Source organism: Oncorhynchus keta, chromosome 15, assembly GCF_023373465.1.
Source record: "Oncorhynchus keta strain PuntledgeMale-10-30-2019 chromosome 15, Oket_V2, whole genome shotgun sequence".
Classification (NCBI taxonomy): Eukaryota; Metazoa; Chordata; class Actinopteri; order Salmoniformes; family Salmonidae; genus Oncorhynchus; species Oncorhynchus keta.
The window spans coordinates 14,461,847-14,475,074 of NC_068435.1; the positions used below are offsets into that span (position 1 = coordinate 14,461,847).

Consider the following 13,228-nt stretch of genomic DNA (forward strand, 5'->3'; position numbering starts at 1 on the left):
CTTTAGTAATTCTATAACATATAGTCAAGTTGAGATATGTGTGTGACTTTCTGTATTTCTCTTCAGAGATGATGGTATAAATTCCAGCACTTGGGGCATGTTGGCACTTGCTTTCTGCTCCTAGTTACACATTACAAGAAAGCCAGGAAAGCCACAAATATCTGCTTGGCATGTGGAGATCTCTGTCATTTTAAACCCTATAGCTATAATTCATAGTGTACATACCTTTTATTCAACATTGCAACTTGCAAGTTGAATCATCATTAAAAAGCTGTTGTTTATATATTCATTACAGAGTAGTCTTCACACTCCAGCACGATAGATGGCAGTTATCATACATTTTGAGACCCTAGAAGCAGCTTCTTCGTTGACTACTGTCACAGTAGGAAAATGCTGCCCCCTGCAGGTAAAAATAGAAAAATGTGTTCTGGAGCTTATTTGTAGTATGATGACCGCTTGCTAGCCTTATAGGTAGGCAGCAGTCACGTAAACGAGACAGTAATTTAACAAAACATATGAACGTTCGTTAGGTATTAATAGTGAATTACCTGAGGACGAGAATGAGTCGACGAAATGATCACTCTTTTTCTGATTATGGACCGCCGAATACATACACTGCTCATGGAAGGTAGGCTAGCCACTAACTTCATAGCCACTGTAGCCAGCAAGGTAGCTAGTTGCTAAGTTACATGATTTAGCTGTTCACTAGCTAGTAGTTGAGAGTTGTTAGTTAGCTAATCAAATAATGTATTGTGGTTGATTATAAACATACAGGTCGTTTGCTGTTTTGTTTTTTTTGTTGATAAGAGAAAGCATGTCAGAAAAATAATTAATGCGATAAATTAACGTTAGCTACTCAGTTAGCAATTGTGTGTTGTGTTGAGTGGATCAGTCTTAATCTCTTCTTTATTCGAGTACAGCATCACACCAACCCAGGGAAGTGCAGGTAGGTCTGCTTCCCTTTGGCCTAATATTTGCAATACCTGTCTGATAGGGATAGGAAACCCATTTCTTACATTCTGTTTATGTTTTTCATTTCAATGAACAAAGCTTATTTTATTCCACACAGGAACAACCCACCACACAAGACGCTCGACCGTAAACCCAGGTTCTTACAACTCTCAGCAAACAAGCAACTCAGAAAAGTAAGACATACAGTTTTGCTTTTGATTTATCCATTCTAAATGTATCACGCAGAGGATTTCCCGCAAAATGTGATTTAGACTTGTTTGGAACATCGCTTAGCACGTTATGTGGCTATTTAAGACATGGCCTAGTCCTAGTGTAAGGTTTCCCCTAGCATATATAGCCACAAAGTCTAAATGAGCTTTTTGGTCTAAATTTAAGGTTAGAGTTAGGCATAAGTTTAGCATTGTGGTTGGTTAGGTTTAGGTTTAAAATCACAAGAGAAATTGTAGAACTGGGCAGGGTTTATGAATTTGTGGCTATAGAAAGCTAGCGATGACCCAAGTGTAAGGCCTGTTTAAAAATGATACTATAGAAATGTGGACCTGGCTGAAATGCTCTTGTTTTTTTTCTCCAGAGCCGAGCTCTACGACCCATATGATCCTAATCCTGGCTCATCATCAGACTCTGAAGTGGAGCCTTCCAAAGGCAGGGAAGACCATCACAGACACAGAGTTAGTGGATGGAGCAGCCGCCTGAGTAGTGGATATCAAGGCTCTGCTTCAGTAGCTGGACATCGTGATGGCTTCAACTGGGATTTGTTATCCTCTCGGCCCAGTACCAGACATGAGCAGTCCAGCCATGATCACGCAGAACGGCCGTTGCCCACGACAGAAACCCCACTATTCCCCCTCAATGCATATTGGGAGCAGGGGGGAAATGGGAGAGAAATGTCCACAACCACAGTAGCTGGCAAAGAGGTAAGAGGTTCACCGCAGTCAGGTTACTATTTTGGTGGAAAAAGGTAGAAAGATGTTGCTGAGGCTTTCACTAGTGCAGCGTTGTAATGGTGATGTTTCTCTGTTGTCTGCAGAGAAGAAATCCACCAGGGTTTACCCGGTCCCACTGGGATACCAACCCCATTCATGGCCAATCAGAATCTAGTGGAAGAGGTAGGATTGTAACTGTGTTGTTTTGCTAATGGTCTGGCAGAGTTGTAAAGGGATAGAGAAAGTGTGTGATTTGTTAAGTCCTGTTCCAGTCTCCTGGGGGGGCGGGTTCTCTATTGTTACTCAAGCAAGGGGGAGGCCAATGACATCACGATGTCATCATCAGACCAACTCATTGAATGTCCTACTTGAAGTATTCAGTGTGTCAAAAAAAATCCTCAAATCACTGTAGGATGTCTTTAAATGTCAATTTTTAGGAGGGGACCTAACCAAGTCACGCTCAGAGGTCACAAAGAAAAGAAGCAGAAGCCCAAATGAGGACATATCGAGGTAAATAAATTATTGGAGGGACTTATCATGTTTTTTTGGAAGGACCTTACTAAAATGCACAATAATATTGACACCATTATATGTATATATATATTTATATTCTGGTCTTTGACAGCCTTTTCTGATATTTAACATTTTTCTGGATTATGTGTATAATGTTCTAATAAAAATCTTATTACTAGGTATTACTGCGCTGCTGGAGCTAGAAACACAAGCATTTCGCTGCACCTGCGATAACATCTGCAAACGCGACCAATAAACTTTGATATGAGTTGACACAAATCCCCTTCTATTGTCTTTTCAGTGATTTTTTCACCTGTGACATGTGTAACTTGGATCTCCATAAAGCGAGCACCCTTGAGGTGCATCTGAAGTGCAATAGTCACTGGGAGACCCTGGAGCACATCCAAAATCAAAACAACTACGACGACACGGCAATCGCATTTTTGCATGTACGTCAAGCAAATACATTCTCTCTCAGATGGAATTAAATGTAGGATTATCAATCTGTATGACAATTAAGGGAAATGTAATTCTCTTTACGTTTCAGGAGGCCATGTTAACCAAAGTCCGGCAAGGTGATAGACTGCAGATGAACAGACAAAGCCTTAGAGGTAGCTTAACGTAAGCCTGGGGTCTCTCGCTAATGCTCCTGGCTAGTCACACATACTGTTCCCGACTAGATTCATTCCCGCGTCCATCCCTCCTACTATTCTCCCACTTGCCTGACTCCCCCTCTGTGTCCAACTGTAAAGGTGGCTAAATTTAAACTCACCAATGTTGAGGTATTGTTTCTTTCCTCAATAGAAACGGAACATATTGATTCTAAATGTATTTGTATGCTTTGGACAACGTTGGTGTCATTAAGCCTACACTTGTGATTTGACCTCTGTATCTCACCCCTATCATTTTCAGCATTGCAGGACAAGGATTACATGACAAAGTTAGATATTTTCCACTGTGCTCCTTGCCAAGTCTACGTCTCCGTACATCCATCATCACTGCAGGATCACCTGAGCTCCAAAGACCACCTGAGGAACAAAATGGTGAGGCAGATCTCACACCTCATATCATGTGTTCCATTATTCACTGATTAGATAGATATCTTACAAAAAACAATGGTCATTGTAGTGTTAGCTGAGATGCAACATGAAGTTGGACAAATTGGCCGATTGTGTTTGATTTAGAATTTTGTCTGTCAATTCAATTGTTTAAAGAAACAAACATCAAATCTGTTCTTTCACTGCAACAGACAAGTGGGTGTACTTATTATTTCATGTTTATGACTTCACTGTGTTTACCACTGAAGGAATTTAGAACAAAACAGTTGCTGGAAAGTGTGAACTTTGCGAAGGCCACCATGAAACGAATGAATACCGAGTATGCAAGCTTCTGTGAGGTAAATAATCTGAACAGGCATTTGCTATACATTACACAAATGCTATTTATCTATAGAATACCAAAGTTTCGTATTACTTTTTAAAGTGTGATAATTCTATAAATTGTAGACAAAAACTAATTTCATTTGAATGGAAATGACAAATAATTGGTTGTATTTCAGGGCAAGGATCCTTTTGAACAGTCATCATGAGGGCCATGAAGAATAGACCAACAGTTGATGTGAACTGCTGTGGACAGCCAACAACCACAAATCAAAATCAACTAGACAAAGACCAAATGGACATAGTCTGTGCCCTTAGTGTTGATGTTCAGTCGTATGTATCTCTGAACTAATACAGGATCATCTTAACTAATACAGAATACCGGTTTTCCTTGAGAGTGGAGCATCCATTAGCTAGATATCACGTAGTTGAGAACATGTAGTCATGTAGTCATAGTCATAGTTTTGTGTTTGATGTAGACATTTTTTCACGTAAGAACATCCATTTGTAATTTTGGACCTTTTTATTTTTCAGTTGGTAATTGATTTAATTTCAATAGATATTGAAGCACATTTTGCAATGTTTTTCCCACAATTATCTTTTTCCATTAGAACACCTGCTTTGATTCATTGAGATTTAAGGATAGAAATACTGTAATGTTTGGTTTCCTTGAAGAAATATGGTCTTTACAGGCTTTCCAACTTTGTAATTTCTTAATCATTTAAAAATAATACCCAAACAATAAATGTTTTAAAGAAAAATAATGAATTGTTGATGTGTGACTGATATTCACAGGAATATAAAACAGCCTTATAAACAGTAGACAGTTGACCCATTTTCAAATATTGTCAAGGTTACCATTGTGATATTAATCTGGTACAACAGTTAATCTACAGTATATGCACACCAGCCATTTGAGATACCAACTATCACTTAAGGTTAAAATTGTGCAGTCTTGAAAAGGAACTATTTTCTGTTTCTTTAGAATAACAGTGCCCTTTATCCTGTGAATACAGATTCCTTTTGAGTTGGAACTTCATGAAGGAGTCTCAGTGGTCCAGATCAAGTAGCTGAGGGGTTCATCATATATTAAGGCGTTAGTCTCCCACACATGTATGTACACTCCTGCGGTATCCCACTGTAGAATGTATTCACCAGATGAAGTGTAGTAAAATTACTGAACGAGTTTAGTTTCAGGTATGATATGAAGTAGTTAGTGGATGAAAGCAAATCGGTCCATCCTTCAAACTAATGGTGGGACACTGCTAAAGAAAACACCACAGGTCAATCCAGTTGACTAAACTGTTTTTATTTTTTAGAACATCACAAAAATGGTTTCAGCATCATATCTGTATGATATACATTTAAACATAAATTATTTAAAAAGACAAACAGCAATTTTTTTTAAACAGTTAAAAAACATTAAATATAGGCAACAGTTATTCATGAAAGGCAGCAACAATAAGCGCTGTGACTGCATCATTGAGAACAAAAACTGATAAACCCTAATATGCAGATAACCGCAGTATGAAACCCCGCCACACCACCAAACTGGCATCCATGTTTTAAACCTTTTTGTTGTGATTAACTTGCAAGCCACACTTACCCATATTGATAGGAAATCTACCTAAAGATTAGTTGACTATCAATTTATTTTCTTACCCAGAACCCCCTCCCTACAAACACAAATCGTAGCAATATGATCATGATTTCAATACATGTTAAAAATACAGAATTGTATTTGTCCCATTTTTGTTTTCATGAGTAGCATAAATGTAAATATCAACATACAGAGAAAAGGTGCTCCAAACTTGACCAAATGGACAGAGAATTTTAGGAATCTGAGGTAAGAGTTGTCTCTATTGGAAATGGGTTCCACACTAATCACTGCATAAACACAAGAAAACAGTCAGCCCACATGGAATCATATTCGTAACATGGGACATTTAAAATGTAACAATATCCAAAATGTTTAATGTGTTTTAAGAGATTAGGTAGTCATACTCCTCTGAAATTGTGTGTTGTAATAGTGGCAAGCATTTTTCAATTATGACTGTATAAAACTGTGATGGAACATCTAATGTACAAACACATACACGCACAGGACCAAAATAGTGATTTTTTTTTTAAAAACTAGGTCCCCTTGGCTTAGGAGGCAGTGTGAGTTGCCAGTGATGGGGTCTGTCTTTCAGTGGTGGTGAAGGAGGGGTCCTTGGGCAATGAGGTGACCTCCCTCATGCCTGCCCCTGTGTGGGGGACACTGGTATTCATAATGTGCCTTTGTAGATGCTTTATCCAGTCCTCCTGGACCGACAAGGGGCCCTGGAAAACTAGGTCACAGAATCTGCAAAGAGGATCCAAGCACAGTAAGACCCCCAATCAGAAGTGGCCCTCAAAGACATAAGCTAAAAACCTGTCTTAAATCTCTTTGAATGCAAATATTGTTGGTCAACTTAACATTCATTTGAAAGCGTCACTACAAATACATTGATTAGATCTTTGCCACAACTTAAATCTTAGTGTTTATTATCAGAAAAATGTCAATGAATAATACAATAATTTACACCAACAGCATAGACATTTACATTACATTTACATTTAAGTCATTTAGCAGACAGTGTGGTATGTGGTCAGAGTACCTGCAGGTTAGTCTATACATCTCCTCGGGTGCGTGTGGAGTAGTAGGGGATGTCTTCTTCTTGGAACCAGGCCTCGATCTCTGCCTCCTTTGTTTACAGTCATACGCTGAAACATTAAGAACAGGGCAAGCCAGAACAATAGGCTCAGGTAAGTTTGGTATTGACTGGTGACTATGTGTATACTGAAGCAGTGGGTCTGTGTGAGGCAGTGACATTGAGGAAATCATTGTGTTCACTTTACAGTAGTGAGGCTGTAAGCAGTGTGAAGTATTGATATTACTTTGAACATGTGCCATTGATGATGGGAAGGCACTTACTTGTTCCCTCCAACAAGGCAGTCCTCTTTCGTTTTGCGTATGCCCGCAAGTGATTGGACAGACTAACACCGCTGTGGAAGGTTGCATTGCAATGGACACACACCTTCCTGTTGAATTCACCTTTCTCTGTGAAACAATATTTACAAAAATCAATCACACTTTTGACCACATCAGCCACGGTTTTGTATGCATACAGACACACTCCATTTGGGATTCATAACCTTCATGCTAACATTTTGTCTTTGGTTAAAATCCCATCATAGCATACTTTAAATTGACCCTTGGTCTTACCTGGTGTAGAGTTTGAGAGTGTTGAGTTTACTTGTGCTCCTCTACTGTGCTCTGTACTGGGGGGAACTGCCAGGGCGTTTCTTGCCGTTAGAGAGGAAGTCCTGAACTTTGAGTCCACCTGACACTTCCTCTTCTTGAGAATTCCTATCAAGGCACTCGAGAGTGAACCTTTCACCTCCAATTTAGTCTCTGCCTGTTTCTTATCCAATGTTTCCCCTGGTAGAGAATACATGGGCACCAGTGATTTGGCATTGTTGTAGAGGTTCTGGATGGGATTCCATTTAGGAGGTGTCAGATGATTAGATATGGCCTGCTTTGAGGGGATTCTGGAATGGGAGGGGATGCGTTTTTTGCCCAGAATCTGCAGAGCTCTCTGGAACTCTCTCTTGTCACGCATCAGCTCCCGGAGCAACAACATTGGGGATTTGGACTTAGTGGCGATGGTTTTGCCGAGCCGTTTCAGATGGCCCCGAACATGGTTGGACAGCCCAGTCTTATTATCAAAAGAGTCCCCACATAATGGACAGGAGTGCCCTTGGACCGGAGAGTCCTCGGACCCCAACTTGGGCGCTGAAATAATAGCAACACAGCAGAAATAATTAGTCAAAGCATTCTTTGTATGCCAAAGAAATTAGTTCCCCATCCCCACTCAAAATTAAAAACAAATGTTTGAGAACTTAGTGTACCCAATCCCGCCGACTACGCCAAAATGTGTCATGGCGAGGCTAGTACTACAGTAATAACTTCAAGGTGTGGTATTTCACACGAGTGTGATACATTAACACATCATGAACACATTAGCAACCTACAAATGATTTCAAATGTTGAATAATGTAAACTTCTCCAATCAAACCAGGTGTGTCATTTCTTTTCTTACAATACTATATTTAGTTTCCTTCATTTACACCCCAACCGAGCACTACGTTCTACCACTTGTGGTCTTTTGGCCCTCTCACCCCTGCTCTCCACCCAAGCTCTTCTCTGCCCTGGCACACCAATGGTGGAACAGGCTTTTCCCTGAAGCTAGGACAGCAGAGTCCCTGCCCATCTTCTGAAAACTTCTGAAACCCTACCTCTTCAAAGTTAATAATCCCACAGCACCCCCCCCCCCCAAAAAAAATCATTTTGTGAAGTAAACACTTGCACAGTACTTGTTTCCCCCTTACTAGCTCTAACTTTGCTATAGCTAATTTGAGTGTCTGCTAAATTACTCATATGTAAATGTAGCTAATAAAAACCATATGCATCTCTATTTAGAGGAGGTTTCTGTGAAGCCATATGGTTGACCACTGGCTCATCTGTATAACAACATGAAGGTGACCAGCACTGTTGAACATTATATTGAAGGATCAGAATATAGCCATCCATGCAACAAAATATAATATAAGATAGAAAAAAAGGAAATTAGTACCTTTTTTCAGTCGTTGCATTGCTACCATCTTTCGACGGATGCGGGGCTTCCGATCTTGAGAAGCCACTTGCTCCCTTGATACCACATGGCGTGCATTGTAACTCAGTCCAACCCGATGAAGATGCCCTCTGACGTGATTGGATAATCCCACACCTGACTCAAACACTGCAGGACAGTAAGGGCAGGTCTTTCGCTCCCCACCACCTTCCGAATCAGGATCTAAAAAGGATTCACTTAGAGGTACTGAGTTAGGCGCATGGGTCTCTCCAAAAATATGTGTTTCGATGCACTCTTCCTTGACAACAAGCTTCTGCTGAGACTGCCCGTCTTGACCTTTCTCAATCATGTCTTCAGAGGTTTCCCTCATAGACATTCTTCTGTTAAAGGAATTAACAATGTACGCTTTATCTTGCTTGATTTCACTTTTATCAAGAAGTTTAGTGTTGGTATCTGTGGCATAGTCACTATACTGGAACACATCCTTATCATCACGGTCTTCCTCTTCCATCATATTTAGCATATTTGGACTTTGCAAATTTTGGGGTAAAATGAAGCAAGAGTCCTGGTCAACAGTATTGCGATAAGGGGTGGACATTTTTCTTTTGGAGGGGTACTTTTTCAGAACGGGCTTTTCACATACAGAATTTAATGTATCATTCTCCAACTTAGATGCCAATAAATATTTGTGGCTATTAGAGGGAGAATTTGGATTTTCTGAAATTCCTGACAATGTTCTTCCAAAATCATGATCATTGGTGTCCCCGTTTCTGTCCTCGATAAAAGAAAAACCTGTGGTGACATCAATTTTTTCATTCCTCTGCTTGTCACTTCTTTGTCGAGACAGCAGATTATTTATTGACTTGTCAAGTTTTGACTCTGTGGGTTGAGACTTGAATCCCCTTTGTGCTCTGTGAACCATTTTATCCTTTTTGAAAAGATCGGAAATGTCATTTGAATCACAAGGGGAATCTGTTCTTTTTCTGAAAGCCTGTTTTTTTACAGAGAATTTGGATGTCAGCTCTGAAGTAAAAGAATCTACTACTGGGGATTTCCTAATGGGGAGGTGCTTCTCAGAGGGTGGTTGTGCATACTCCTTTCTTTCTCTACACTGCAAAGCTTCATATTCTTCGTATGTCTGATTATGACGAATCGCAAGATGATTTTTGAATATGTTTTTGCTTGAGGTGCCATAAGAACAACAGTTACAGGAGTAAGAATGATGCGTTTCATCCTCTCCCTTTGACTTTAACACACTGGGTTTCTCCGGCGGCTCTTCCTGGTTTTTACAGAGACCGTGCTCTTTGTTCACGTGTCTCTCAAGTTCAAACACTGTCACAGCCATGTAGTTACACTTCTTACAGTCGTAGTACCGCTTGTCCTTCTCATGAGTCTTAGCATGTTGAATAAAAGTATTTGGACAATTTGTTCCAAAAGCGCACTGGGGGCACTGTAGCCTTGCATCTGTGCCCTCATCCTTCAATTCATTCATGCCCTTGATCTCCTCCATGAGTCTCTCCCTTCTCTCCTGGTGTATGGTCATATGCCGAAGAAGGGCGTTGCGAAAGCGGAATGACTGTCCACACTCCCTGCATATAAAAGGCTTTGGCATGTTGATAGGACTGGGCGGATCTGTGTGAGTCCTCATGTGCCGGTGCAAATGGTTCTTCTCCTTGAAATTGATGTTGCATTTTGTGCAAGGAAAAAACAATGGCTCTTCCTCTGAACAAGGCTCTGTCTGCTGTTTCCCATTCAATGGCGTAAGCTTGTGAGCCACGCTTTGCTCATGTGGATTTCTTTCTGGCGCACTGAAAATCAGTTGCTTGATGGCATCTACAGTTCCATTGGGATACTGGGCTTTCTTCGCTGTCGGTGATTGAGGTTTGGAGCTTTTTCTTAATAATTGGACCTTGTTGATGGGAACAGGGTCTTCTTGATCCTCCTCATCAAATATGTCTTTTGTTGACTTGAGGCTCAAATCAGAGTAAAGTTCCTCTGAGGGATCAACCATGACCACCATGTCCATTTTGCGTTTCCTCCTCCTTTGGCTATTTGGGGGAGGATCTGCCTTTGGTGGCTCCTCCACAGGAGAATCATCATGGTTGTCCCATAGAAACTGCATGAATTCTCTCTGAGGGTCCCAGCTTAGGGGACCCTCATAATTATCCATTGAGTTTTCAGAAGATTCCACATCGAAACCCCATATCCCTGTAGTGTCAATGTCCTGCACATTCTTCAACTGAGTAATACTCTTTTCCTCCTCCTTTTCTGTTGACAAGCTGTTGAACTCATCTGATTCGAAGATCTGGTGTGAAGAAGGTCCATTCACAGACAACACATTTGTGGTTGAGAGAACATCAAGGACACTGCTATTTTCTCTCATTGGAGAAGTCTGAGGTCTGTCCAACATTTCCATAAACAAGGGCATCTGATTTCTCATTGGATCCTGAAGGAGATCTAAGGGCTCCATCATAGGATCTGCATCTTTTTCCTCTTCATCAATACTGGTCAGATCAGACATTTCAGTAGCTGAACCCTAGGAAAGAAAAGAAAACATCAGAAAGATGTTGCCTTTGCCCATCTATCATCTGAGCTGGCTACTCTTGCCAGTTATGGTACGTACCACTCCTTTAAGAACTCTCTACTACCACCAGTGGTGTCTGCTAATAGTTCACAACAATAACCAAAACAGCAGTCCAACATTACTTCTGAGAGCTTCTGCAAAATATGATCTCAACTGTATTTATGAAATGAGTAGAATTTGTGTAGTTAAAGATCACTTTGACATTTGTTAACACTTACAACAGGGAAGAAATCTGATGTTATTTAGCCTAGTTGTAAAAAAAAAGTAATTTCTTTACACTAACACTTTTAGATTTGTAAGTCGCTCTGGATAAGAGCGTCTGCTAAATGACTTAAATGTAAATGTAGATGAAATTTTAAATATAAAAAAAATAAAACAAGGATCTTGATGGGTCCCTTGCTGTTTAATTCCATTTGCTTTGAACCAAACAGAACAAAACAAGGGGGGGATTTGTCGAATAGAAACCTGGTTTTGCTTTGTATGGTTCTTAAATGGTAAACTGTTTCCGTAATGATTTTCCCCCAGGTGAGCACCCATCAGAATGTCTGTTTTCACATGTGTACAGAGAAAATATGGAGATGAAGCTACTATATACTACTGAGATTCACCCCTCGGTCTCACTTCAATTTAGTATTTAAAATAACATACATAGGTAAAAACCCATGAGGATTTGAATCCCCACAACACTATATGAAAAAAATAATAATAATAGAAAAGATGAGCATTTTCATCAACGTGACCAATGAGTGGGCTATGGCTATAACAATTTAAAGACAACTGTCAAGCATGCCATAAATACATGCATGTCTGATCAGAATATGCTTTACAATAAAATGTTAGTCGATCACCCCTTACTCAAGACCGATGGGTAACGTTATGACTATTGATGAGCAGTAGACAGACGGTCGTCACTAGCTGGCACAGCCACAAAGTCATAAACCCCGCCTATTTTTAAAATGTACCTTCTTAAAATCTTATTTTAAACCTGAAGTTAACCACACACTGCTAACCTTATGCCTAACCTGAAATTAAACTTGGGCCTAATCCTAACATTACATTTTGACCAAAAGCTAATTGTTGAAATTTTTCGATATAGTCAATTTTGAGTTTGTGGCTGTGCCAGCTAGTGGAAACCGCAGTAGACAGTTCTGTATTCGATGGTAGCTACAAACTTTCTAGCTATGTGATGCAGCACTGCCCACCTATGCAAAAACAAATCGAAACGCAATCCTTGATTTCAAAAGCACAAGCATAGCGAGCTAATTGTGGTCTTCCTCGAGCCCCCAAAAGCTCCAAAGGTGCTTTACTTCTCGTTAAATCATCCTGTTGTTGGATGCTTTGCAATAGCCTACTACAGTGCATACTGTTCCATACCAAAACCCCCACCAAGACCACACAAAAAAACGGATATGTTTCAACAATACCGAAAGATGACAATGTCGTAAGATAAGATGTTAAACGTTACCGGAGAACGATGCAAATGCAAACGATATGCACTTTAATCGTTGCATTGAATTATTGCTCACTTTCGTCTTCCAGCCATTCCACAGTCGCCATTTTCCTTGATGGTCTACGTAAGTTGAACCATTTTTGTGAGAGGGAACACAATAACAAAACAACTGCATTAATGCAAATGCACATTTTAATTGCTCAACATTTTTCCAGTTTAGGACAACTAACATATTATATAATTCACAGTGTAATTAATGATTTCAATATACGTCCGTGAGCTTTCCTTGACTTTGTGTCACCGTGATAAGCTTCCCCTACAAGAAAAAGTGGTTTGTCCCAGATAGACAGCATAAAAAATCCCGAGTTGATGATCATCTACCTAGTTATCGGCGGAAGATTGGGTGAATGATACTGATAGTCGGCTTTAAATTGAATTATATATAATAAATTGACATGTTAGATGGTAATTTCCATTCGATGTAGATATGTCTTTCTTTCTCTTTTTCTCTGTCTGGATCACCTTGGTGTTTGGGAACACCTTGGGGGTCATACAGTTAGTTACTCCTCAATATAATAGCACAAGATTACTAGCAATACCGACGAATCTATCTTCTCGTTTTATTTTTTAGATGTAGCAACTTCATAATGCGTACAAGCAGACTGTCACATTTGCTATTTAAGTCATTAAAACTACAGCCTGCGATTTGTACATCCATTTATGGACATGATATAAAGGCCTATAACAATGCC

General features: G+C 39.9%; 2 protein-coding genes across 2 annotated transcripts; one reads left to right on the forward strand and one right to left on the reverse strand.

The window, feature by feature from the left end:
• The first annotated feature begins 409 nt into the window (after positions 1-409).
• Positions 410-4,551, forward strand: znf326 (zinc finger protein 326). The gene is made up of 11 exons (XM_035787690.2): positions 410-628; positions 921-946; positions 1,070-1,145; positions 1,544-1,886; positions 2,000-2,078; positions 2,333-2,405; positions 2,710-2,857; positions 2,956-3,019; positions 3,321-3,451; positions 3,715-3,804; positions 3,967-4,551. Exons 1-11 carry the CDS (start codon positions 561-563, stop codon positions 3,994-3,996), a joined length of 1,128 nt encoding a protein of 375 aa, XP_035643583.1. The 5' UTR covers positions 410-560; the 3' UTR covers positions 3,997-4,551.
• Positions 4,552-5,075: 524 nt separating this feature from the next.
• Positions 5,076-12,654, reverse strand: LOC118394479 (zinc finger protein 644-like). The gene is made up of 6 exons (XM_035787691.2): positions 12,492-12,654; positions 8,446-10,978; positions 7,035-7,604; positions 6,744-6,869; positions 6,427-6,532; positions 5,076-6,131 (listed from the first exon to the last, which is right to left on the reverse strand). Exons 2-6 carry the CDS (start codon positions 10,961-10,963, stop codon positions 5,936-5,938), a joined length of 3,516 nt encoding a protein of 1,171 aa, XP_035643584.1. The 5' UTR covers positions 10,964-10,978; positions 12,492-12,654; the 3' UTR covers positions 5,076-5,935.
• Between the last annotated feature and the right edge of the window lie 574 nt (positions 12,655-13,228).